General features: G+C 39.8%; 3 protein-coding genes across 3 annotated transcripts; all 3 read left to right on the top strand.

Moving 5' to 3' along the window:
* Positions 1 to 1340: 1340 nt before the first annotated feature.
* capns1a (calpain, small subunit 1 a) lies at positions 1341 to 6683 on the top strand. Its single transcript, XM_072446775.1, has 11 exons — positions 1341 to 1432; positions 2163 to 2218; positions 2308 to 2344; positions 2421 to 2513; positions 2582 to 2639; positions 2715 to 2779; positions 3034 to 3102; positions 3243 to 3321; positions 5298 to 5414; positions 5490 to 5548; positions 5622 to 6683. Exons 2-11 carry the CDS (start codon positions 2172 to 2174, stop codon positions 5646 to 5648), a joined length of 651 nt encoding a protein of 216 aa, XP_072302876.1. The 5' UTR covers positions 1341 to 1432; positions 2163 to 2171; the 3' UTR covers positions 5649 to 6683.
* A 1035-nt stretch (positions 6684 to 7718) lies between these two features.
* Positions 7719 to 10500, top strand: LOC140361138 (uncharacterized). Its single transcript, XM_072446774.1, has 5 exons — positions 7719 to 7969; positions 8746 to 8925; positions 8997 to 9425; positions 9494 to 9520; positions 9673 to 10500. Exons 2-5 carry the CDS (start codon positions 8799 to 8801, stop codon positions 10089 to 10091), a joined length of 1002 nt encoding a protein of 333 aa, XP_072302875.1. The 5' UTR covers positions 7719 to 7969; positions 8746 to 8798; the 3' UTR covers positions 10092 to 10500.
* Positions 10501 to 20948: 10448 nt separating this feature from the next.
* On the top strand, positions 20949 to 25142 carry dlb (deltaB). The gene is made up of 7 exons (XM_072446773.1): positions 20949 to 21206; positions 21331 to 21570; positions 21664 to 21721; positions 21901 to 22158; positions 22863 to 23224; positions 23345 to 23561; positions 23669 to 25142. Exons 1-7 carry the CDS (start codon positions 21156 to 21158, stop codon positions 24379 to 24381), a joined length of 1899 nt encoding a protein of 632 aa, XP_072302874.1. The 5' UTR covers positions 20949 to 21155; the 3' UTR covers positions 24382 to 25142.
* The last annotated feature ends 319 nt before the right edge of the window (positions 25143 to 25461 follow it).

Below are 25461 nucleotides of genomic sequence, written 5' to 3'. Positions count from 1 at the left end.
TATGTTTATGCCTTTGCCTGGAATGTTCCACAGTATTAGCCTAATTGGCCTTTCAGGATTCCATTTAACATTGCACCACAGTCCGACTTGTTTTTTGTGTACAGAACTTGAAGAAACTTATTTTTATTTATTGCATAGAAAACTTTCTGGAGACATGTCACCTCCAGCATCTGGAACTTCAGACTTTGGAGTCGCACTGGGGCCCCAGGCGCTGAGGGGCCCATGCAGCCTCTTGATCCTCCCCACAGGGTTAATGTTCTGTTTATCTTACTATTGCTCACATTGCTACAACTATTTACGCTGTGGAGGACCTCATTGTAAGTATATTGGTCCCACCGTCTAATGTTTAAGTGCTTGTTTGTGTGTGCATGTTGTTGTTGTTGTTGTTGTTGTTGTTGTTTTATGGCGGTTGGCATCCGAGTGTTGCATTACCGCCAGACTTTAGTCCATAAAAGTTCTTGCATGTGAAAAGAGAAAGCTAAAGCCATACTTCGGAACATTCTACATGCCGAAGAATACGTTTCATGCCATACTGTGGAATATCATAGCTAAAGGAACAGCATTTCCATGGAAACAAGCCGGAGAATTCGATCTTGCGTCCGTCTGAATTGAATTTTATACATTTAAAGTGGAATAAAAAAATGTTTTAAATGCTTTGAGTTTCGACAAAAAGTAACAAGTCTGATTCTGGTGGGGGCTTCAATTGTCCGTGCTACCAATTTTTAAATGTATGTATGTATGTATGTATCTATGTATGTATCTATGTATGTATGCATGTATAAGATAAGATAAGATAAGATACAAGATAAGATAAGATATTCCTTTAATGTCCACACATGGGGAAATTTTGGTGTTACAACGCAGGTAGATACAGGGGGAAAGGACAGACAAGTATGTATGTATGTATGTATGTATGTATGCATGTGTGTGTATGTATTATTACTATTCATTTTACAGTAAATTTTACACATAGGCCTAATTATTTGAAATCATAGGGTTAATATTTACGAATTGCCTGCAGCAACTAACAACAGCAAAGTGAAAAACCTACACTTCCTCTCTCCCTCCACCATGCACTCTCCTCTGTCCCGTTTGTTCACAATTTTCACTCCAATCCACAAGATGGCGTTTGTTAGAATAATAAACAGCACCGTACAATACATGCCACTACACCACTATATTTGAAACTAAAAGAAAATAGAATTAAAAACTTTAAAGACAAATTTTATCTCACAAATAAAAGTATGTTGTGCACAATTCTCTTGACGCACTAACGCTCTCTGTACGTCTTTACGTCATTACGTCAGCGCGTCTCTGGGCTCTGGGCTGTGCGCGGGGCGTGTTCACGGACGCATTCCTCTCTGTAGAATTGTTCTTACACAAACTGAAAGGCAACCGATCGATCTGTTCAAAGCGCTAAAGAGCTCGTGCTGTGAGTATGATTCGACCTTTAGAGAGATGTGTTCATGTTGTTTAGTCTTTGCTGTGTTTTCGTGTGTAACTCTTGAACAGCTGGATAATGTCCTCTCGCTGGTTGTTTCTGTCGATGTCCGTCATCTAGCGACCCGCACGCGAGCGCTGTTTACTTCACCATGGAGTCGTGGATTCAACATTTCACAATTCTAAAGCCAAACAACACGTATAACTTTTAATGTTTGTGAATATTTAGCTCTTTGTTTAATCAAATACTATTAGTGCATCGTATGTTTGTGTTGACAGCTTACATATTGTGATGTATTTATAGTCCTAAGCTCACAGTTTATGCTTGTACTTCAGGAAAAAGCTTGTACATCAGAGGAGAACTATATTTACTGAAGGTTTTAGGTTATTTGCATTTGGGCGTGGTTTTGATTTAGTTTTAGATGGCACAGGAAGTGTTTGTGGGAAGGGTGTGCCATATGTTGAAGACCTGATCTGTGCCTGGACTGGAGAGTATTGTTTTTAAAATGTGTTTACAGTGATATAATTAATGAGTGCCAACAGGCACATTGCTGTTTGGGTGTAATTATTGGTGTGGCTAGTTTGTTGTGACTTGTGTGATTGACTTGTGTAACTTTTGCAGGATTCTTTGTATACTATTTACTTTAATTATGACCATACACTGTAAAATGTGCATTGATGACACTCACAGCTCTTACTTATTTGTGCATGTTTGTTCACAGAAATTCAAGATGTTTCTTGCCAAGCAGTTCCTTGGAGGTCTTATAAATGTTGTCAGGTGAGAGTTTGTCAGCATTTGATATTTCTCTTGACTAATCAAAGAATTAATAAATGTCTAGATTCCTAACTCATTTGTTTTATTTCTAGCAACATTGATCCAGCACAGTTCGTGCCCTCTGACCCTGTGAGTGATTTAAATGTTTTGTCTGAATCTAATTTTGGACACAGACTCATTCTTACATTTGTGTGTGTCCTCAAAGCCTCCACCGCGCAGGCCTACGGTCTACGCAGAGCAGAATGAAAGTAATGAAGAGAAGCAGTTTCGCAAGGTTTTCCAACAGCTTGCTGGTGAAGTGAGTGACATGTTCACCGTGTCTTTTTTATTGAGATGGATTGCATCTTCTCATGTTGTTTCATTTAGGACATGGAAGTGAGCCCCAGTGAGTTGATGGACATTCTGAACAGAATTATTTCAAAGCGTGAGTTTTATTTGTTATAAAGCCAAGTTGGTCAACATGGATTATTGATTTATTACTCCGGTATTTTCTGTTTAGATGGGGACTTGAAGACTGATGGCTTTAGCATTGAGAGCTGTAGGAGCATGGTGGCCGTCATGGATGTATCCTTTCTGTCACTTGTAGGCGTGTATGTTGTGGAAACATGGCGACAGTGAGGATAAGGAACTAAGCATTGGCATTAACGAGTTAATGCAGACAATTGCCCCACCAAATCTATCAGTGACAGACACACCGGAAAAGACAAAAATAGGCTCTTCCTTTATTAGGCATCAAATCTGCCTCTGACAAATACTGTGACTGTGGTGTTTGTCTAGGATGGAGTAGCTATAGTTTGTTTTCTTAACCACTATTTCAGAGCGACAGCACTGGGAAACTTGGATTCCATGAATTTAAACACCTGTGGAACAATATTAAAAAATGGCAGGTAGGTGAATTGCAGCTAAACACTTTCTAGGATTGCTAAATTATTGTAGATTGTGTTGTGTGGTTAATTTTGCTTTCTAGGTTGATGCTTCACCCATGGGTTGTAGTACACGCCTTTAACACTTTGATTTTCTTGTTTAGGGAGTGTACAAGTCCTATGACCAAGATGGATCCGGGCTCATTGGAGCGGATGAGCTGCCTGGGGCATTCACTGCGGCTGGTGAGATTACATTGTTTTATTACTTTTTCAAATTAGATACGTTTGTATCCTGAAAATTACCAAATCAGATAACTGGAGCGTTCAGATAAGGGTTTCCTGTATACTGCACTTTTTTGTGGTATTTGTACGTCTGATTGCACGCCAACATCTCCATTGTGCTGTGCTCGGTGACTGCACAATCGAGGGGCTTTGAGGCCCAGCTTTCATCTGTTGGCCTCTTCTAGCTTCACTATGGTTTATATTCTTTAGTAATTATAGTGCTTTCAGTAGGACTGCAAAGATTCACCTAATAGTGACCAGCAAATTGTCAAAAGCGGAGTCAAACTCACAGCTCTGCGCAGCCTGCTCACATGACAATGAGTCTTGTGTATGTGTAAATATTCTCCATCTAGAAGCCTTCAGTTGGTTAAAATGTGTTTTTGTACAGTCAGAAATAATCAAATGACTATTAGACTAATCAAAAAAACATCCCAACTATTAAATAATGGTTACTGACAGCCCTGGCTTTCAGCACAGTGAAGAGAGAAAATGACACAAACCCAAATAGCACCGACCTGAGAGTCAAGGTCTGGATAGCAAAAGCTATAAAGGTTTCCACCTTTTTGTAAAAGAAAATACATTTAAAATCTTTAGAGCATACTCCTGGGAAAGGGGCCCTGACAAAAAATGGAAGGCACACTGCACCTACAATCAAGAACATTATAATGGACGTACAGAAGATGGAAAAATAATCACATTCGGTTTAATTTGGAACAGGTTAAATTTAAGACTTTGGACTCGATTGAACCTCTTTTCTGAGTTTAATGTGTCGTGATTTTGTTTCTGTAGATGTTCTGTGCTACTTGTGTTATTTTTATTTTGTTTATTGCTCTCTGGTCATTTTCTACTTTCTGTGTTAATGTGTTGTTGTTGTTGTTGTTTTTAATATAACAATAAATGACAAAATTACAAACTGGTGCTGAGGTAGATTTGCCAGATCCTCAAAATTGTATTGTACATTGAGAGTTATATTTTGGCCTTAATTATGGTACATTATAAAACAATCCACAATAATGCCCTAAACATGTGTGCAATGTCTAAACTATAAAGAATACAACAAACATTAGAGTCCCACACGCTCTAGAAGGACTATTTATACCTATTAAGAATAAGTTTACAGCAAATATACATGCAGCCGCGCACACACACACACGCACTCTTAGTCTGCGCTGCCCCTGACAACAGCCACCTGTAGCACTGAGCTCAAACATGCTATTTGTTCAACATTGTGTGTCTAACAACATGCATAATATAAATAATGGCTCACATGACACTTACTGCATTCTTAGTTTTCCTGGTCTTGGAGTGTTTCAGTTGCTCCTCTGAGTCAGGGCACCAGCTTGTTCCACAAATACAATCCACAGAACATGTATTTTAACATTTTAACTCTTTCCCAACTTCTACTTCCCCATTTAGATAATTATAAATGATATACACATGGGCTACAGTACATTTCTGTCACATGGGAAATGTGGACTGTTAGTGTGGAGATTCAGCCTGACTCCAGATCAGTCAAATAGCAACTGTTGAGCAATAACCTGCACACCAGTCTCCACATTGTATCCACCTCCCAACTCATTATGTCATATGTTTTCATCTTTTAATTTTGTTTTTCCTAATTAACATATATACACAGTCATATAAACAATCAAATTAAAGTGTATATCGGGCAAAGGCCATAAAATGCTGAATACATGTCATTTAAAAAATCTGAAATATCCAGAATTAGCCAATGTAATGAATAATGTCTTTATTTCCAGGTGTTTATTTCAGTACTCTTAAGTAACAATAAGACTCACAATAAATGCGACATAATAAACATATTTAATTTATTAAACACACATATTAAATCCACAGTACAATTATATAATGTAAACCCTGAATGCTCCTTTGCATTTCTTTCTACAGTGAATGATGTGATCCCTTCTTTCCCCCAGGCTTCCCTCTTGACAAGCAGCTGTTTAACATGATAATACGACGATACTGTGATGAAAATGGAAACATGGATTTTGACAACTACATCGGCTGTCTTGTGAGGCTGGACGCCATGTGCCGTAAGTCAGATTTATCCAATAGACAAGAATTATTATGTTTTTCTAAATGACTGTAAAACTTATCTGTCAAATCAGGTGCCTTTAAGACCCTGGATAAATCTAACAATGGAACCATCAAAGTCAATGTTCAAGAGGTGAGTCTCGTATTTACCATGTTATTGTAGAGAAAAGACAGTTTTCCTAATGTTCTCGTAAATGCACTTGCAGTGGCTCCAGTTGACCATGTACTCTTGAACGCTGCTGAGGCCTCTTCATTTTGTTACAGTGTCACTTTTGTCTACTCGGTTCAGCATGATTATTCTTTCACTTTTACTAAAACATATGTTTTTATGCAGGCCTATATAATGTGTGCAGTTTGACATTTGTATGCTGTAATTATATTGTTTACTTAAAAATGACATATTAACAGATTCTGCACTTACAACAATAATAAGTATAACAATGGAGTATAAATTAAAGAGTATATTACTCCTGTTTTAGGACATGCACAAAGACTAAATTGCCAATATTATTGACAGCATGGCATTTATATTTGCATTTTGGGAGATGTTCAGTAAATCCTCTGATTTTAATAAATCTTAAATTCAGATTATCTGAAACGATAATCAAATTGAATTTATTTGAGGAATTACTTCCTGTTATGTAGCTGCTCTTTTGACCCTCAGATTTGTTTCTGCCAGTGGCGCCTTTATGTTGAGTACTGATATGTTTAATCTCTTTTTTATTTTACTATGTTAGCACCTAACTAGAGAAAGGCAAACTCAGTTCAGATTAAATATTGCATTTATTACACAAAACAGAGTGGATAAAGAAAAGGTGATCTGTGCTGGAGAGGTGGTGAAGGTGATGCCACTAAGGAGAACACAACATATGCACAGTGAGATATGTTAAAGCCTTTCAATTGTGCTTCTGCCTATGGTTGACACATCTGCAGAGTTCCTCTTGTTAAACCTGTTTGTGGGCGGTACTCTTTATGTTATTGTGTGTGGCTTTGCTTCTTGTTCAGTCACAATCAGTTATTACAGCATTCAAAGGAAAGTGTAATTTCATTCTGAGAAGAAGGTATTATTTTAATCACTGTAGAGCCTAAAAATGTGTGTGGTTTGTCTCCAGTCTTGGAAAAAGCCTTCTGAGTGACACGCAGCAGACACCCAGTAGTTCCAAATGTGACTAACCAGTATTACAGCTATTTGGGTGTAGTTTATTTAGAAGAAAAGCCAGAGATATTGGAACTCCAAAAGCTCCCACAGCTACTCTTTGTATATCCACTGACGAGAGCCGTGACCTTATAAAGAAATGTGCATGTTTAAAATGGCCAAAAGCTACATCCAATTAAAGTTAGTTGTTGAAGATACTGTCTAGGTGTTTATAAATTGCCTCCTGGATGAATAAATTGTGCCATATTTGGACTAAAACACTTAATTTTTCATTTTTTATGTGGATAAAGATGTACACTTGTTATATACAATCATGTTTTTACCGGCATAATTTAGTTTCAGAACATGGTATTGAGTTTCTATTAATATTCTATTCTATTAATTTATATATTAAGAGTTTCTATTAATAATTGTATTTTGTGCATTTCTATTATTAAACATCACCTTTGTATTTGGTATTTTTTTAAACGGGTCATTTACTTGGCTACGAGGCTACATTAAGTATAAAATTAGTTAAAGAAGACCAAATTAATATTTTTCAACTAAAATGTACAATTGTTCATACCAATTTATTCCTCAGGTCTGATCATTATCTGATTTTTGGAGTTATAAGATGTAATTATTGATGTAAACAGTTATATATGTGAGTTATCTGATTTCTTTCTGATTGTTCACACACACACGTGCAGGTTTTGACATGGGAAGGGAAACTAATTTGGCTAAAACAAAAAAGAGGTATTTATGCATTTATTTAATTATGCTATGCTCTTTTTAATTGCGCAAGAGGTACTGTAAAATTCCATTGATAAACTGCTGGCCTACATGATGTAATTAGGTGTTTTTCATCATATATATCTTGTGTTCGTGAACCATTGACTATATAGTAAACAACACACCAAAAATCATCTAATTGTTGACTTGCTGATTATCTCATTTCTACTGTCCGTGTAAATATACGTTCCTCGTGCTACTCAAAATATTGTTGATCAACTTGGAACACATAAATATCGTATTCAACTCAAAAGTCAGTTAATGTTACTGTTGATTACAATAGTTACCAATAGGAACGTTCACATTCTTCACAACTACTACTTCCGTGTTTCTGATATTTTGTGTTTTTCAAAATAAAATGTTTCGCGCCCATATTGCGTTTTTCCGCTGTAACCTTTTAAGCAGATAAACAACTAGGCGGATTCATGAAGAAGAAGAAAACATTGTGCTTGTATGTTCTGCCTTTAGTCCGCGGAGGACTTTTGTTTGTGCTAAACGCACTCTTACCCGGATACAATGCTGTGTGTGACAAGTCTACATCTGTTTAGCTTGACGTTGTGTTTCCATGCAGAAAATTTCAAGAAAATTATTCACTCTGGATCTATGTTGCTTTATTTAGCTTTGCAGGTATGTTCAGTGTCCCAATATCTACAATGCACGTGTTCTTAGCTGTGGACATATTTGACCTGCATCTAAAGGTGTAGTGAGATTGAATGCACCGCTACGTGATAGCTTAGCCTGTTAGCTGTCATGCATGTTAGCAATCATGTGAGTAGTATATGCGTAATAGATAAATATTATGAGATGTTTACAGCAGCACTAGCACCTGGCGTTGACCAGTTTGTGTCCTGCCTCTTGAGTCAGTTTGTACATCTTCTATTATTGGCGCTAGTGTGGAGAGAAGCCTGTGCTAAGCTACATAAGCTACAAGCTGTGACTAGCCTCCATTGTCCACCCTTTGCCTGTGTGTTTATGACTGCTACATGCTGCAGGGCTTTGGTGTGTGGACATCAAACTCTTTGCACAACCTAGAGATTTAATATGTGGCTTTACAAGTACAACCAGAGTTAATCTAGGCTTATAACAGGACTGCACAAGGTCTAAACCAACTCTGGACCAGGTTTAAAATATGACTATACCACGACTGATGTAGTTCTGAACCAGAGCTTACCCAAAGAGGATAACCTGGATCAAATTGTCTAGAAATTAAACAAGCACCCACAAAAGACCTCGTGTACCTCGAGAGCCACTGAATTCTTGAACATGTAGCTCTAAATATTAGTAATAATAATGTGGTGTTCCATTTGTAAGGAACTACAATTTGGGCAAGTTCTGTGTGATTTAAGATTCCATTAACAATCCAATCTTTTGTATTTTCTATTTTGATACAACCCTCAATATAGAATATCCACATCTGAACAGCTGAATACAGAGAATCTCCAAGTTGGACTTAAGGATGTCTTCTTCTCCATTGTTCTACAACCACAGCCGTGACCGCTTCAAAAAGAGAAAGGCTCGTTTCTCTTTTAGCGAAGTCCACATATTGTTAGACGAAGTACGGAAAAACCGTAAAATAATTGTGGGTATGTACAACAGCACACACATGTAATATGACAATTCTATGCTCTAATCTAAACACGTTTTTATACTTAAGGTAAATTCAACCGTGGCGTGCCAACAGATGCTAAAAAACGCACATGGGCAGAAATTACAGCTCGTGTGAATGAAATAGGAGAGTGTCAACGAGAGATCATCGAGGTCATTAAGAAATGGTCTGACCTTAAGTGTGACACTAAGCGTAAAATCGCTGCCATGCAGACAGGAACAGTGCCAAGCAGAGGACTAAACTCGCGCATGTCTAAGGACCTCAATCCCACAGAAAAAATTGTGGCTCAAATTCTGGAGATGTCAGATGATGACGATGGCACATTTAATTTTGGTCCATTGGGTGACGATGACGAGGTGGCCGATGAAGAAGAAATGGAGGAGGAGGACATGATGGGATTTCAGAGTTCTCCAAATGGATTAGAGACGCCTATGCCCCCACCACCCCCGTTCTTATCTAGTGGCAGTGCACAACCAGGTATTCAAAACATTCCTGTGTATAAATGATACAATAGTAAACCAATAATAATTCCCTTCTTTTCCCAGCAGATCTGCAGTTTGATCTACCAGAAGGTAAGTTGTGCATTTTGTCTTAATAAGGAAACATTGTGCCAAGGTTAAAAGCATAGAAAAAATAGCTAAATATGTCTCCTTTTAAAAATATGGCCACAGAATACATATTACTTTTTCTTCTCATGTAGAAACTGATTTTTTTTTTTTTGCAGAATCAGAAGATGACCAAAAAGAAGAAGCGCCACTGCCCAGCCTACGCCCCAGACCATCTCAAGATCACCAAGAAAACAATGGCATCAGGAAACCAAGTCCAGCAAGATCTGAACCCTCTACTTCAGCGGCTGAAACCCTCCCTGTCGCTCATCCACCCTCCAAGATATCAAAGGAAAACCTAATGGACAGCGTGTCACAGAGCCTCCGTGAGCAGCATGCCACCAACACGTTGTTAGAAACTGTGTCGCGGTCGCTGGAGCTGTTAGCCGAGTCGGTGCAGCAGCTAGCAGAGACGCAGCAGGAGTTTGTGCGCGAGTCCTTACAGCTGCAAAGGGAGACAGTTCAGGTGCTCAGAGACTTCACAGGTGGAGCTATTGCACTCATCCACGATAAGCTAAACGGACGGCCAGCGTTATAGCGGGCAAGCGTGCGTATTTGTATGTTGAGACACTGACTCTTTAGAGGACTTCTGGCACGCAAAACCTAATGTTCTGGACTTCCACGATGGTTACTGGTCCTTTTTAATAGTACGCTGGCATTTGATCTTGATCTGAAATGAATTGTGGATAGCGTCCGTGTTATCCAGACCAGACAAAAGAAAGTCTCTATAGACATGTTTTGAGCTACTGAAACTGTACAGTATACTTTAATTTAGTGTTCCAGAACTATTATTTCAGTCAAATCGTTGTGTATATAACTAAAAGTAATGATGTTAGGTCTTGTGTGTGTCTGAGGCGTTTTAACATGTCTGTTTTTTTTACATCAACACGTGAATACTATACCAATAATTTAATTTCAGAGTAAATAAATCTCATTTGTGGGTACGAGTCTTGCTTCTCAGTGTCGTGCACCTTTAACAGTAACATGTATTACATTAAAGGGGATGAAGACAAGCTGGAAGCTGCCAATGTAGACATTGAGTGTAAATCTTGTTCACTTCCCACGCTGTCGTTCTATTGTTTGGGTTGTTATAGCAATGAATGCCCAAAAGATGGCGTTGTTGGGTCTATAAAATGTTCTATGCGGAGCGACTGGTTTCCACACTGTCAGTGGTTATTTTTTTTATTATTGCTCTGAAACCTTTTACATCTTCACACAGATTTTCTACTTTTGTGCTATAAAAAGCAAGACACGTCGGAATGAAATGGAAAGATTTGTCCCTGAACTAAATAGATAAGATGGTTTATTTTATGCTATGTTGCAACTGACCAACTTTACAGAGGAATTCCCATTTCACTTCAGTTATATTACTAAATTACAACATTTAGGGTTACAAAGGCAGTCAATGGGAGCAAGCTTTTTAGACTTCTCTACACACTCTTATATACTTCGTCCTTGGCCATGCATTACCCCAACATTATAAATGCCACAATTAGATAAAGAAAAGAAAAAACAATACGTTTGAAAAACCTGGAGGATAAACATGTACTGTTTCTGCATCACTTCTGACAGTATTCTGTATTGTGTTAAACAGCTGCAGTGGTCCTGAGCTGGGGAGGTCAGCTCCATGCAGGGGGCTCACCATTCTGCTGCACCCCAGACCTTAAGCTGCAGTTGGGGGGGTAGCGTTTACTCAGCCCAATACAATAGACAGCCGTATACCTATTGTGAGACAACCATTTACCTTTAGCTGTCTTTACTGGACCCGCAAAGCTGAGACTTAAGCCTTTTTCAATAGCTTTTATTCACTTTTGAGTGTTTATAATAGTGCATTGTACCCCATTCAGCTTCATGGCCTCACTTAAGTTACATACAACTTCCTCTTTTTGCTAATAAGTTGTTTTAAGAACTTTTTCTATGGATGTAGATCAGATTGAGGCCAAAAGTAATTCTGAAATTGTAGAACGTATAGAAGTCACATGACACTGTGGTGGAGTAATAGTTGGCATTTTATGTTTAAATGACATATTATACAGATGCAAATGTACAATGTAGAAAAAGCTTCAGTTGTCATCTGGAGGTTTTAGAAAATCAAGACGTTTCAACTCTCATGCGAGATTGTCCAGATGACTGCAACTGAAACTTTTTCTACAATGGATCACTCGGGGACAAATGAGGGATTACAGCAGTAAGTGACTTATTTAGTGCGACATTTTTATTAAATAAAAGAATTCCAATCTGAATTACATTTGGTTGTAATGTTTCAGAAGGATCGTGTGGGAAACACTGTAACAAAGCACCTGTTTCTGTCTCACTTACATCCAACCGCTGAAGCAGCTGAACTATATTACTGCTGCTTCCTCTCAAGACATCTTTAGTAAGTTGCATCTTAAATACACATTTTTGTTCTTCTGAGGCCTACAACGTATCAAAATCATATTTATATTGTGACCCTTGTATTGAGATATATATCAAATCACGAGAAACCTGTGTGGTTGCCTAGTTTAACGTAACTCAACCAGTTCCTTTGTTTGGAAGAAGTTGGATAAAAATATCACTGTTGCCGCTGATACTTCGGTGTCAACTGTTGAGTTGCTGAACTGTAAGAAATGGCTGTACCTGCCATACAGCCTGAGCAGTGCAGCACTACTACTTCAAACAATGTTTTTAGAATGGTTCCGAACCCTAAAAATCTTTTGGGACTGTAAAAGAATTTATAATCAGAATATAAGAATTATTGCACCGTGAACACTGCTATATTTAATTAAGAAAACAGTATTTTTGATACCTTTTTCACACCTCAATTAGTCATACGTCTGGATAGTATCTGGAGGCAGACAAAAACATTCTTGAAGCTCATTTATCTAAACAAAAAGATTCAATTTTTTTGCGAATTAGCTTGGCAACCCAAAATGACCAGATGGAAACATTTACAATGAACTCTCAATGGTCATCACATGGATGTATTATTGCAGTGAGGAATTGTTTCATAAAATTGGTTTAGGATAGAAAGCAATATGTAGGAATGTGTCACAAAAACACATTTTATTTCTCCAGATGTGAAACAAATATTGTCATGTAAAAAATTGACTTTACTGATAAGATTTGGAAAAGGAACCATGTTTCCTTTGCATATAGACATGCCTCGTCTGTACCTGTCACTTCTTGATGCACTTGTTAAGATTTTATTTTATTTCAATCTGTTTTTAATTGTGTGTTTTAATATTGTTTCACTTTGTTCAACCTTATTGTTTTTATAAGGCAGTTTAAGTACAGTTGCAGCTGATTTATTCACAATTTGAAAAGGACCTGGAAGTTTACATTTTTTGTTTTATTTTTAAAGCTGTTTCATGTGGAATGAAATAACTCCACAAAAATCTGAAGACATTTGCAACAATCTGAGGATGGTTTGTGTAAAAAGAATGTGTAAAAAGTGTACTTCCATCAAAGGTCCCTAAAGTATTGTTCTGCTTGAAACGTCTGTAATGATATAGTTCTTTGTCACTATCTGTACATGTATCTGTGTCGTCCTGTGCTGTGGCCGTTTCTCTCTGGAGCATAATATAGAGTTGGCTGACATCTGCTGTGGGTGACATTGATTTGGGGTGGCCCGTTGAAAGAACACTAAACTTTGTATCGATCGGCCTGTATGCGTCCGTATGTATGACCTCCCCCTTCTGAATACCACAATTGACCCCTGTGGCCTTTGCTTTTTCTTCAGTTTTCACCCCCACCTGTTCTGTCCCCCTCGCTCGCCTTTCATGTCCCATCTGCCACCGGGATGACCCAGCCGCCGAGCAAAGGTACAGGCCCGAGGAAGGCTAGCACGCTCAGCACGCTCAGTTTGGGCCTGGATTAAATCATTATATAGGGGCTCCTTTGTCAAATGACAATGAAGCAATTATACAGCTGCCCACGAGCCAAAGAAATCACTTTGATTTAGCTCATCGGACGTTCTGAAGAAGTGGACAGTAGCTTTCACAGTTTGTTTCTTCCATATGGTGCAACAGTATTAGACAATAAAAGATCATAAGATTGTATTACAAATACTTTTGCAGAGGTTTGAATAGAGGATTAAGTTGACCAAAAGAGAGTTCTTCATAGGCTGGTCCCAGGTGTAGTGCAGAAAGAGCCCTTTGCCAAACTTTATCAGTACATATGGTAATTGTACATTAACGATGAACCATTATGTAGTTATGTACAGTACTATGCAAGTATTTACTGAGAAAAACAAAACAATTTCATGAATAAATTGTGTTATATTTGTTATGTTTCGTTATAAAGTCTTGAATTATATACCCTTCATATCAGACAATTGTGCAAAATTCTTCCTCATCAAAATAGTCAATGTATGCTCTGAGTATTGCAATCAGCTGTACATTTTTATTAAAAGCTGTTTAGTTTGTTTATGTGAGCAATGGCATTCTTCTCATGGACTGAAGTTGTCGCAGTGACCATTGCTCCAGCCAGGTTGCCCTAGCAGCAGTGAAGGATGGATCAAAGGCAGAGGTCAAATATACCTATGGAGAACAAAGTGTATAAACAAAGTACCATCAGAGGACCACATTTGTTTATATCAGCACTGTCTGTTAAAGGTCCTCATTAAAGGACAGTATGATGAGTGAATCCCAGAAGACCCTGAAAATGCTCAGAGAACCTCAACTTCTAAATGGCTTAATTTTGTTTCCTTGTTTGTTAGGAAAGAATCTCAACACAAAATGAACACGATGATGGCCGCAGAGTGGCAAGCACTCTCGCCTCACAACTTCTGAGCGAGGTTTGCATGTTTCTACCCGTGTCTGGGGGCTCCTGTTTCCCTCCTCAACCCAAAACATGCACATCCTCATGGTATACTAGTCCTGACCAAGCCTAGCACAAAGATCTGAATTGGGCCCCAAAGCGCTGCACTGCAGTGACCACAGCTCCTGACGGGTTGTCCCAGCGGCATTGATGATGTCTCAAATGCAGACGACAACCAGGAGATATTGCAGGGGTGCAGGTGATTTTGACCTGTAATTTCTAAATCAGGCTCTGCTACAGAAATCTAGATACATATGCACATGTGCACGAGAGTTTTTGCACAGAATATAAACGTTTGCACAATGCCTTTATGGCAGCTTTAAGGGTAGCTACCCCCTGCCCTTTGCACATAACAATGGCCAAAATGGCCTTAGTGCAATAAGTATTGCTCTATAAACAATAAATCTATGATCTCTGATTCTATGATTGATGATGAGTTGAGCATTTCTTTGGCTATGGCTCTGTAAAATTATCCTCTCAAGCGCCACTGCAATTTTTTAAAATCCCTGGTCTGTAGACATTTGATAAAAGAGTTTCTGTGCAATATCATCCCAAAAACAATATCAATGGAAATGGCTGAATTAGTCAAAGCGAATGATGATAAATAATACATGTTACCACACAGTGCACAACCATAGTTACCACAGTTAATGTAAGTCAGCAATCTAATAATACCCCAGACACTCCAAGCTGCCTTTGATTCTTTGATTCGAGCCATAAATTTGCTTAATGTGGGGGAGGAGGCCCTGTTTGCATTTTTTAGGACCTTTATTGCTTCCTTATTCAGCACGTAATGAGATCAGCCAATCAGCTAAATGACGTGCATAAAAATGAGCCCTGGTATACAACACACATGAACGGAGCAGTGCGACCCACCAGACGCTCATTGTCCCGCGTTCAGACAGCAGGCCCCCTGGAGCTCCCCTGAGGCCTGGCTTGGATCTCGGACTCCCTATCCCCATCCTCCTCCTCCTTCCACACTTCATCCTCCTCCACCACTGGTCCTGAGGGAGAAGCACGGCCAAGCTGTGCACGGAGGCAGATGCTGGCCACTTGCCCTAATAGAGTTGGCCCAGCGGAGGGTGAGGGGTATGACTCCAGTGAGGTTCCCATGGTCTGCGGTCACACCCCTGAGTATTACAGCGGCCAGGGTGCACTGTCCATCTGCTCCTGGGACACAAAGCCACAGCTCCACAGGGAGAAAGGGGCGGAGAGTGAGCAGGTAGAGGAGAGGGACACTCGCATGCATCAATATTCCCGGGCATAGACAATGAGAAATGAGAAATGTATATGTGGAATGCCTCAAACACAACTGTTAGGTGCAAGTGTCAAGTGACTGCAGCACTGTAAAACGTTACAACTTCAGACAAGTCAAATTGCAAGTTGTAGTGTATTTAACTAGAACTGGCAACACTGGCGAATCACTCAACTACCCACAATGTGAACAATATTGAAGTATTAGTTACTTTACTAGAAGTGAAACATTCAAATACAGAAGGTGTGAAAGACGAGCTAAAGCTCAGAAAGTACTTTCATCACATATAGTTGAAGCAATATGCAACAGTTTGTAATATAATTATACAACTACTTACAAAGGCAACTCAAAATGCAAACTATAACTTGTGTGTTTCTGATGTTTAACAGTCATTTAACATAAGATACGATAAGATAAGCCTTTATTTGTCCCACAATGGGGAAATTCCAGTGTTGCAACACAAAGTAGGTACAGAAGTAAACAACAAAGAACAGATAACTTATAAAAAACTTAAAAAAAACACTCTTAATAGAAAAGCTCTTATAAACATGACGAAGGAGAGGGTTCCTGAAGCACCAAAGATGTATATATCACTTGGAACTAAAAGTGGAGGAATAGAACAATATTGGTGTAGCTGACACAATAGCTTTCAAGTTTAGATCATTTATTTTATTTGGGACAAGGATCGGCCCACAATATACATTGTCCTTACCAGGAGAGATGCATTGTTGTAGGGGAGGAGCCTGTTGTACATGCTTTAGTGGTAGGATAAACCGAAATACCCAGGGTAAACCGATATCCGGAAGAGTCGGTGATTTAGGCATCAAATATAGATCTGAGTTGATCGATCTCCACTTTTCTAAATATTGACCTTGTTTAGCTCATCCAAGGAGTTTGTGGAATCTGAAAGCACTGGGGACTCCATAATTTACGTTTGAGATCACTTTCTACACTCTATCAGTGCAAAGGAAAACAACAAGGGGCGGACAATATGGCGGCACAGTATGCGATCACGTGGTTTTGTGACGTCGGTGAATGAGCTCTATACAGACACGGGGAGAACATGCAAACTCCACAAAGAAAGGCCCTGCTCCACCCAGGAATTGACCTTCTTGCTGTGAAGCGAGAGCAGTAAAATGTATAGAAATATTATGCAAAATTAACTTTAACCTTGTATAACAGTTCCTCTTCACAATTAGGTAACTACGGGTTGTTATGTTGATTGATTCTGCATTTTTGAGTAATCCCGTATTGTCCTTAAATGAGGCTCGTGTGATCTGAAAAGTCCAAGCCCCTCTTTCAGTCCCTGTGCTTAGTCTGAATTATTTGGAAAAATGAAGACTCTGAGTGATATATATAGAGTCTGAGGGGAAAGTCATGAAGAGAGGGGATATCAGTTAGAAACAGGACATCGATGGACCTGTTCGTATTACTAGCCCATTTTAGATCAATAATGCGGTTTACAATGAACAAAATGTAAAATGATGATCTACTTGTGATATTATATTAACTGTAACTGCATAGTTCACTTTCTGCACTACATCTGTAAATTCAACTGTAAATGTTGTGTACATAGAAAGCCTGTTTTTTTCATAGCAGATATAAATTGTTTTTCTTTTTGATTTTATATAGGTTGTTTTATCATTGTTTATTGTTTTATGTTGCACCGAATTGCCAAAGCAAGTTCCTATGTTTGTGAATTGTGTTCATTGGCAATGGCGATAAACCTTTTCTGTTTCTGATTCTAATGTGCCAGAGTTGTCCAGGAGACTAGTTTTCATGTGCTGTTCATTGCCTGGTAAACCGAGGGAAAGCTGTAGAAATGCAACAAATTAAACATATATCCATAAAATCAATAAACATATTCATTACATTAAAATCGAAAAGGTATTAAAAGTAGAAATTGGTCATATTATGCTGTACAGTAAAGTAATTGTTTGCATTGTCCCCTAAATGTAAATGAACTTGAACACCGTTCTAAGCCAATTCCAGACTTTAGTCATGTTAAAACAATCATTTGGTTTCTAAATAGTTACGCTATAATAGCATGATCATGTATAAATAATAACTCACTGACAACAGCATAATGCAAAGAAAGAGGAACGTTATAATGGACTTCAGAAAGGAAACAAAGCATTGGTGGTTTAACAAATTGATTAGGGACATTCAAGAAAAGCAATTAAGCAACCAACGTGTTAATGCTGCACGAGGCCTGAAATAATGTCAAATGCACTTTACACTTGAACACCACCTTATCCTTGTGTCTTGTAAATATTTGCAGTTATTGTATTGTGTGTTTACGGTGTGAAATTTCAAACTCTGAGAGATATCTATCTTTACAAATCACACAATGTGTATTTACACTGGACAGTCCGTGTCATCCCTCATTCACCCAGAAAATGTCCATAGAAAGTGTTACAATTCGTACAACATTTTTTGAATAAAAAAGGTTGAGTCATTTTCAATCTATATCATAAAAGCGTTCATTGTGTTTATATGAACCAGAAGTTTCATAAACCCTGGACCCCACATTGAAGACTGAGGGACACAGACAGTCTTCTGAACGGCACAGTCGCATATACTTTTGTCCCAAAAGCTGATCATTATCTGATTTCTGCAGTTATCGGATTATTGACATACAGTAATTAAAAGATTTTAGATCCCCCAGATCATTAACACCTGCTTGCAATGTAGTGAAAAAAAATACAGACACGTTTGAAACATTCAGTGTTAAAAATAATGATAGCCTATTTTGACTGTATGCTAAAGACCACTGTTCCATTCATGAAATCACACATGCCACCAGGTCATTTGGTTTAGCAGATTTTGCTATACATGTAAACACTTGCCATGCCAATAATCAGATCTAATGATTATTGGGTTAACTGCATTGTATTTTAATATATTCCCTCTCCCAGGGTGCCTTCTGTGCATCTATACAAGGACTACAGATGGAAACTAGCCTCTTGGCTATTATACGGTTGCATTGTTGGTCAATAATTACTGCCCTTATAATTAAATAAATAAATCTGATTGCGTGAGGTATCTTATTTTAGTGCCATATAAATGTTGCCCATGATTACAACAGCCAAAAATAAAAGAAATTGGACTACGGGTTCCTGCATAATTCAATTTAAAACTGGAGTAAACAATATTCACAAAATGTACTCACTTGGTCTGGAGGAGCCTCCTGCCGCCTGTTGCTTCTTTATCTATAATATTCCACAATGTGCCATAAAACTTATCTATCTGCATATAGAATGTTCTGAAGTACGGTTTTAACTTGGATTTCTTTATAATTTCTCATTGAATATGCAGGTGACTCTTCACCTCCAGAAAGTTCCATATTGTGCCTTCAACTAAACTTTTACTTTATTGTCTACAATAGTAGAAATGTGTCTTTGTTTCACCGTCACATAACACAACAGTCAGTCCATCAAGATTTACAATCAATAAATAGAGCTGAATCTCTTGGCAGAAAAACAAAATGTCTGGTGCAAGCAGAAGTCAGAATCAGCATTACATTTATACATCCAGTGAATATTCTGGTCCAAAGATATGGATACAGAACTAAACTGGAGTCGTTTATCTTTAATGTTAAGAATAACACATGTTCTGAATGCTCCCACCAGGTTCTTCTGGTTTGGTTTAAAGCCGGAGGACAGATCCCCACATGTCTGTCTTCACACTGGACGCAAGTCCAGCTTAACTATGGTAAAAACATCTGCTTTTTAGTAGTTCATTGTCCTGACCAAAGAAGGTGACATCATTCATTTTTATTGGTGAAACTTAGACTTAGAGCAAAACACCCAGTCAGAGCTTTACACAACAGATTTGACTGAAGTTATTTGCCCCACACTGAAGGGCTGAGCAGTAAAGGGTTAAGAGTTAACATGACTGTAAGTGCAACACAACTTTGCTGCCTGCTGTTCGTGCCACTGTTCACTCTTGACGAGTCTTTTGTTCTTGTTGAGAGAAGTGTGCCAAGATATGCATGGCCACCACTTCAGGCACGCGTCCTGTCCCTCATTTACATATGAATGGATCCTCCCCCCACACCAAGCTTCAGCGGCTGCATGGACCACTTCCACAGCAGGAGACATGTTTGTGCACTGAGACAACCACTCGAGACATGAGTCTGCATCTGTGAGACAACATTCTCTGCTCCACATCTTAAGACTAAAATATGTTTAAGGCTAGTGGACTTTGTTAAACTTAGTTTAACTTTAAGCAGTCAGAAATTAAGTTACGAGATGATAATAAAAATGGCACGGGTAATATTCACTTTTTATAATCACTGGAATCTTTTAACATATCACTTTAAATCTTGCTCTGCTCCATCAGGCCAGTTTTGACTCATCGCCTTAACAACACTTGTGTACTTGGCTTTATCTCCATGCCAGTGACAGGTGTTCCTTCCTAAATCAATACTCGCACTCCAGAGCTTATAGCAGTGTGTGCGTGTGCGCGCGTGGACGCCTCAGGGAGACAATGAAGGGGCTGGGGGCCCCCCCGGGAACCCCCCACACACAGCCGACCATGTGCCGTTGATTACCATACAGCTGTTCGGATAAGGCCATAACAAAGGCAACATGATAGTCCGAACTCTCGAAGACCCCTCCACCCAGGCAGCCCCCACCACACTTACACACACACACTCGTTTGGACCACAACCGCAGAGGGCCAGGCACACGCACAATGGACTGGGACCTGCCCCCGAGCATTCACTCCACACGCGTCAGGGCAATTAGGAGGCTGCACGTAAAGAAAGAAAAGCTCTGTGCTATTCTTTACAGCTTCCTTACATTTGTGAACAATAGCCTACCGGCCTGGGCAAAAATGAAAGAAAAAAAACATACTTTGCGAAACCATAGTTAGAAACGTGTTGTTTGTTTGGTAAAATATGAATTCCACTTATGTTACGTACTTTTCAGGTTCATATAATCTGTTGCGCACGTCATATCAATTCCCGTGAATGGGACAACATATTTAGTTCTAATGTGCATTTTTGAATCCAGAAAAAAACACAACCATTACAACCAGTCACAGTTTTCATTATATTTTCTGGACAGTTGCCAGCGCCGTCACATCCTCCATCAGCACATTTCCAGGGCTGATTAAAATGCATGCGCTGAGGTTAAACATATCTGCCTCGCGCCAGCTTCTAATGCATATTCCAATGTGTCTCTGGTCCAGATGTAGTGTGGGCTGTGCAAACCTCCATGCAGACCCCCATGTGTCAGCAGGCTGCTCCCCTGAGGTGTCCCCCCTGCCCCGCCTCGTGCCAGTGACGCGCGCCTTGGGTATAAAAGCGCTCCGCGTCTTTACGCAGCAGAACACAAACAAGACAAGTGGCGTTAGGATAGGACCACAAAGGAGAAGAAGGACGTAATCAAAGAAGCAATCACAAGGATTTTATACGTTACTGGGATGACGCGTTTTTTTTGAAAGCGTTAAAACATTTTTTTTTTCTACTACAACTTGGGGAACTAACTCTCTTAACGAATGCGGACTACCATCTAGCTTTGAAAAAACACATTTTGAAAAATGGCTCACCTTTATCTGAGATACTTCTTGGCTCTTGTGCTAGTCAACAGTGTAAGTAAAAAAATACCCAAGTTGGAACGTTATCTTATCACATCATTTTACGCACAACTTTACGCACAGTTACGCACGAGACATAGAACACTTCCTCACGCAATCCACTTGTTTATTACCACAGGTTTTGTCCTCTGGAGTCTTCGAGCTCAAGATCCACTCCTTCCACACCGCGAACCGCATCTGCAGAAAGCACCGGGACTGTCACATTTTCTTCCGGATCTGCCTGAAGCACCCAGAGGACGTGATCTCTGCAGAGCCGCCCTGCACCTTTGGGACCGGACACACCAACGTCATCCGCGCTGACCACACGTCCATCTCCAGCAGCGCACCCATTAGAGTGCCTTTTCATTTCAAGTGGCCGGTAAGTCAACTTTAACAACTTTAAGCTTTGGGGAACTTACTGCATAAACAATGTACCACAGTTATACTAACATGTATTCATTTTAAATTTTAGGGAACTTTTTCACTGATCATTGAAGCTTGGAATGCGGAATCTCAGACTGAATACACAGGTATGGTTATCCACAAATGATGATGATATTAGTCCACTCAATATTAAGTTGTTTAGTTGTTTATATATATATATATATATATATATATATATATATATATATATATATATATATATATATATATATATATATATATATATATATATAGCATTAACATATTCTACTATTGTGATATCCAGAAAACCAGAACAACTTGGTGAGCCGCCTTGCCACCAGAAGGAGACTGGCCATTGGAGAGGACTGGTCCCAAGATGTGCACTTTGGGGAGCAGAGCGAGCTGCGTTACTCCTACCACGTGTTCTGCGATGAGTACTACTTTGGAGATGGGTGTGCTGACTACTGCAGGCCCCGGGATGACACACTGGGGCACTACACCTGCGATGAGGAGGGAAACCGCATTTGTCTCGATGGATGGAAGGGAAACTACTGCTCTGAACGTAAGTTGGAAACATCAGAATGAGCGTAAACTAAATAGCACTAACTTATCATTTAAACTTATGGGCAAACAAAAAGGGCTTTAATGCCTTTTTCTAAACTTGTTTAAATTGGCACATTATGACTAATACATAACCAAAATCACAGAACACATTGCAAATCCAAAGGGAAACTAAAGCAGTTTAAACTTAATAAAAAGTACACAAGTACAAAGTTCAGATCACTGGGGCAAAGGCATGCACAAAAACATTTTATCACAGCTCCTGTCCAGCTAATGACAGTGAATTATTTGAAGTGGGCAGATTAGCCAGAAGTCTATTCACATCACATAAAGTATATCCTTTATCTTTGTGACACCCGAAAGAAATGTCTATTAGGATGAGGCAGTGAAGTCTGTGTGTTCCATCTGCCTTTTGTTCTCTGTAACAATGAGAGAAAGAGCGGGACCTCATTAGACACACATATTTCAAGGTGATGTGTTTGTGTACGCTTGTGTGTGTGTGTGTGTGTGTGTGTGTGTGTGCGTGCGATGGGGGAGATAAAAAAGAAAGCGCTTTCCTTGGGCGGTGTGTCTACCAGCTGCTTGGCTTAATGCTTAACCAACAGTGAAGTCTGGGCAGGGGAGGGGTCAGGCCTATACCAGTGTGTGATGTTTGAGAAGGCGTGCCCATTGTAATCACACACTTCCCCTCCCTCTTTTCTTCAGCCATCTGCTCAGCGGACTGCAGTGAGAGGCACGGCTACTGTGAGGCCCCTGGGGGCTGTACATGTCGTATGGGCTGGCAGGGCCCCTCCTGCAATGAGTGTGTCCGCTACCCAGGATGCCTGCATGGGACCTGCAGCCAGCCATGGCAGTGCAACTGCCAGGAGGGATGGGGCGGCCTCTTCTGTGACCAGGACCTCAACTACTGCACAAACCACAAACCCTGTGCAAATGGAGCCACCTGCACTAACACAGGACAGGGCAGCTACACCTGCACCTGCCGCCCTGGCTATGGAGGAACAAACTGTGAGCTGGAGACTAACGAGTGTGACAGCAACCCCTGCAAGAACGGAGGCAGCTGCAATGTAAGCATGATTATGCACTTTGGAGAACAAAAATACAACTCAATAAAATGTATCTTTTACAATCATACACAATCTTAAGTACATGATATTGACATTAATATTGATTTTTATTCTCTGCAGGATTTGGAGAATGATTACTCTTGCACCTGCCCTCAAGGTTTCTATGGTAAAAACTGTGAGATCATTGCAATGACCTGTGCTGATGGCCCCTGCTTTAATGGTGGCACCTGTGTGGAAACTATGACCGGAGGATACACATGCAGCTGCCCTTCCAGCTACACCGGCTCCAACTGTGAGAAGAAGTTAGACCGCTGCAGCAACAAGCCCTGCATGAACGGTAAATGCCTTACTAACCTCTGGTGGCTGATTTTCACTATTACAATTACTGTCAGTTGTCTGTGTTGGTTTGATCCTGAAACAGGCTATTCTTATGTCCTCATTCAGGCGGTGAGTGCTTAGACCTTGGTCAGAGCATATTGTGCCGTTGCCAGGCTGGTTTCACCGGTGCCAACTGTCAGGTGAACATCGACGATTGTGCCTCATACCCGTGCGAAAATGCCGGCACATGCCAGGACGGCGTGAACGACTACACCTGCTCCTGCACCTTGGGCTACACCGGCAAGAATTGCAGTGTCCGCTCTGATGCCTGCGGGGAACGGCCCTGCCAGAACGGAGGCACCTGTTTCACTCACTTCTCTGGACCAGTGTGCCAGTGTCCCAAAGGCTTCATGGGTCCAAGCTGCGAGTTCACGCTGCAACCACCTTTCAAACCAGCACTTCTGCAAACCACCCAGCCCTCTTCTGCCACAGTCACCGTCTCCTGCATCCTGTCCATCCTGGTCCTTGTGCTAGTGGTTGGCATCATCTTCTTGAGAAGACGTCGGAGACTGCAGGGAAGGAAACCACTGAGCGACATTGCAGTTTACAATGACTTTGAGAGCGCCAACAACCAGACGAGTGAGAGAGACGCTTTTTTGGGACCTAATGGTTTGTTTAAGATCAGCAACAGCACAGCCCGTCTCAGCCTCTCCTTATGCCCAGATGGGAGGCCCGGATACAGGCACAGCCCAGCAGAGAGTGGCCTGTCCAGAGGAGAACGGCAAGACTTTGTGTGGAGGGATGAGTCTGCTTTGGGTCATGCACAAGGGCTCAGATGAATGTCTGGGACAACAGGGATATCTGTATAGAAAATGTATTATAGCACTTGTTGCTCCTTGTCTTCATGTGCAGTGAAGAGAGGGACATATTCATGAGCGCCAATGGACTTGTGTTGAAGATAGTATACCAATAAAATGTAAGCAGAATGAGCTAATATTGAACTAAAGATGTTTATGGGCCAGAGCTCTTCCAGTAATATCCAAAGAGATAAATAATACACTTGTTTATGGACCTACAAATTTCAAACCAAACTGCTGAAAGTCACAAACATGCCCAAGACATGTGTTTTTTATTGGATTATTATCTTTGTTACGTTCACTTTGTTTTCTTTTATTTGACACAGTACTTTTGATTTGCTATTCAATCTTTCTTTGTGCGTACCATCATTTTTTAATTCTTATTCTATTATTTATTTATTCTAAAATTTAGTTTATGGCTTCACGATGATTGTCACAGATGTAGAGATTTATTTATATGATACTGAATGCTGACTAACGCTCCATATAATGGGATTTCCATGGCTGAAAAATCCCAAATATTTCAAAGGTAGGGATATGAGGAAATGTGCTTTATCACACTAGTCAGCCATTTTTGTAACATTATATTTATATTTATATACTACTGATGTTGTGCTTGCTTTTGTGCCATTTTGCGTTTATGCCAAAGTTTGTGTTGAGTTGTTGTTTTCATGTTTTGGTTTGTCATGTTGTGGTTGTGGTTGTGGTTGTGACGTGAAATAAAAAGGTTGATTTGAATACAACTCGCTCTTTTCTTGTAAGTTTAAACTTCTCATATAGGCAATCTTTTAGTAGTCTATGTTGTATATATACTATTATTATTTTCATGATCATGATACTATATTTTTGAAGTACTTTCACTGGGCATTTCATTAAGCCACAATCAGAGAATCCTACTCAAATGAGCCAGCCATAAGTAGCAGAGCATTTACCCAATAGCCTTGCACTGCCCCCTAGTGGACAGAAATTGGAAGCAGGAAAAAGTTCTGCACAGTGCATCATTCTGAAAAGAAAACATTCGTAAATAAACTTAGTACGAATCACAAGTCTCATCTCATAATT

Source organism: Eucyclogobius newberryi, unplaced genomic scaffold (genome assembly GCF_026437365.1).
Source record: "Eucyclogobius newberryi isolate DKJ021-1_F unplaced genomic scaffold, fEucNew1.0.hap1 SCAF_15, whole genome shotgun sequence".
NCBI lineage: Eukaryota > Metazoa > Chordata > Actinopteri > Gobiiformes > Gobiidae > Eucyclogobius > Eucyclogobius newberryi.
This window is presented reverse-complemented; position numbering and strand designations above follow the sequence as displayed.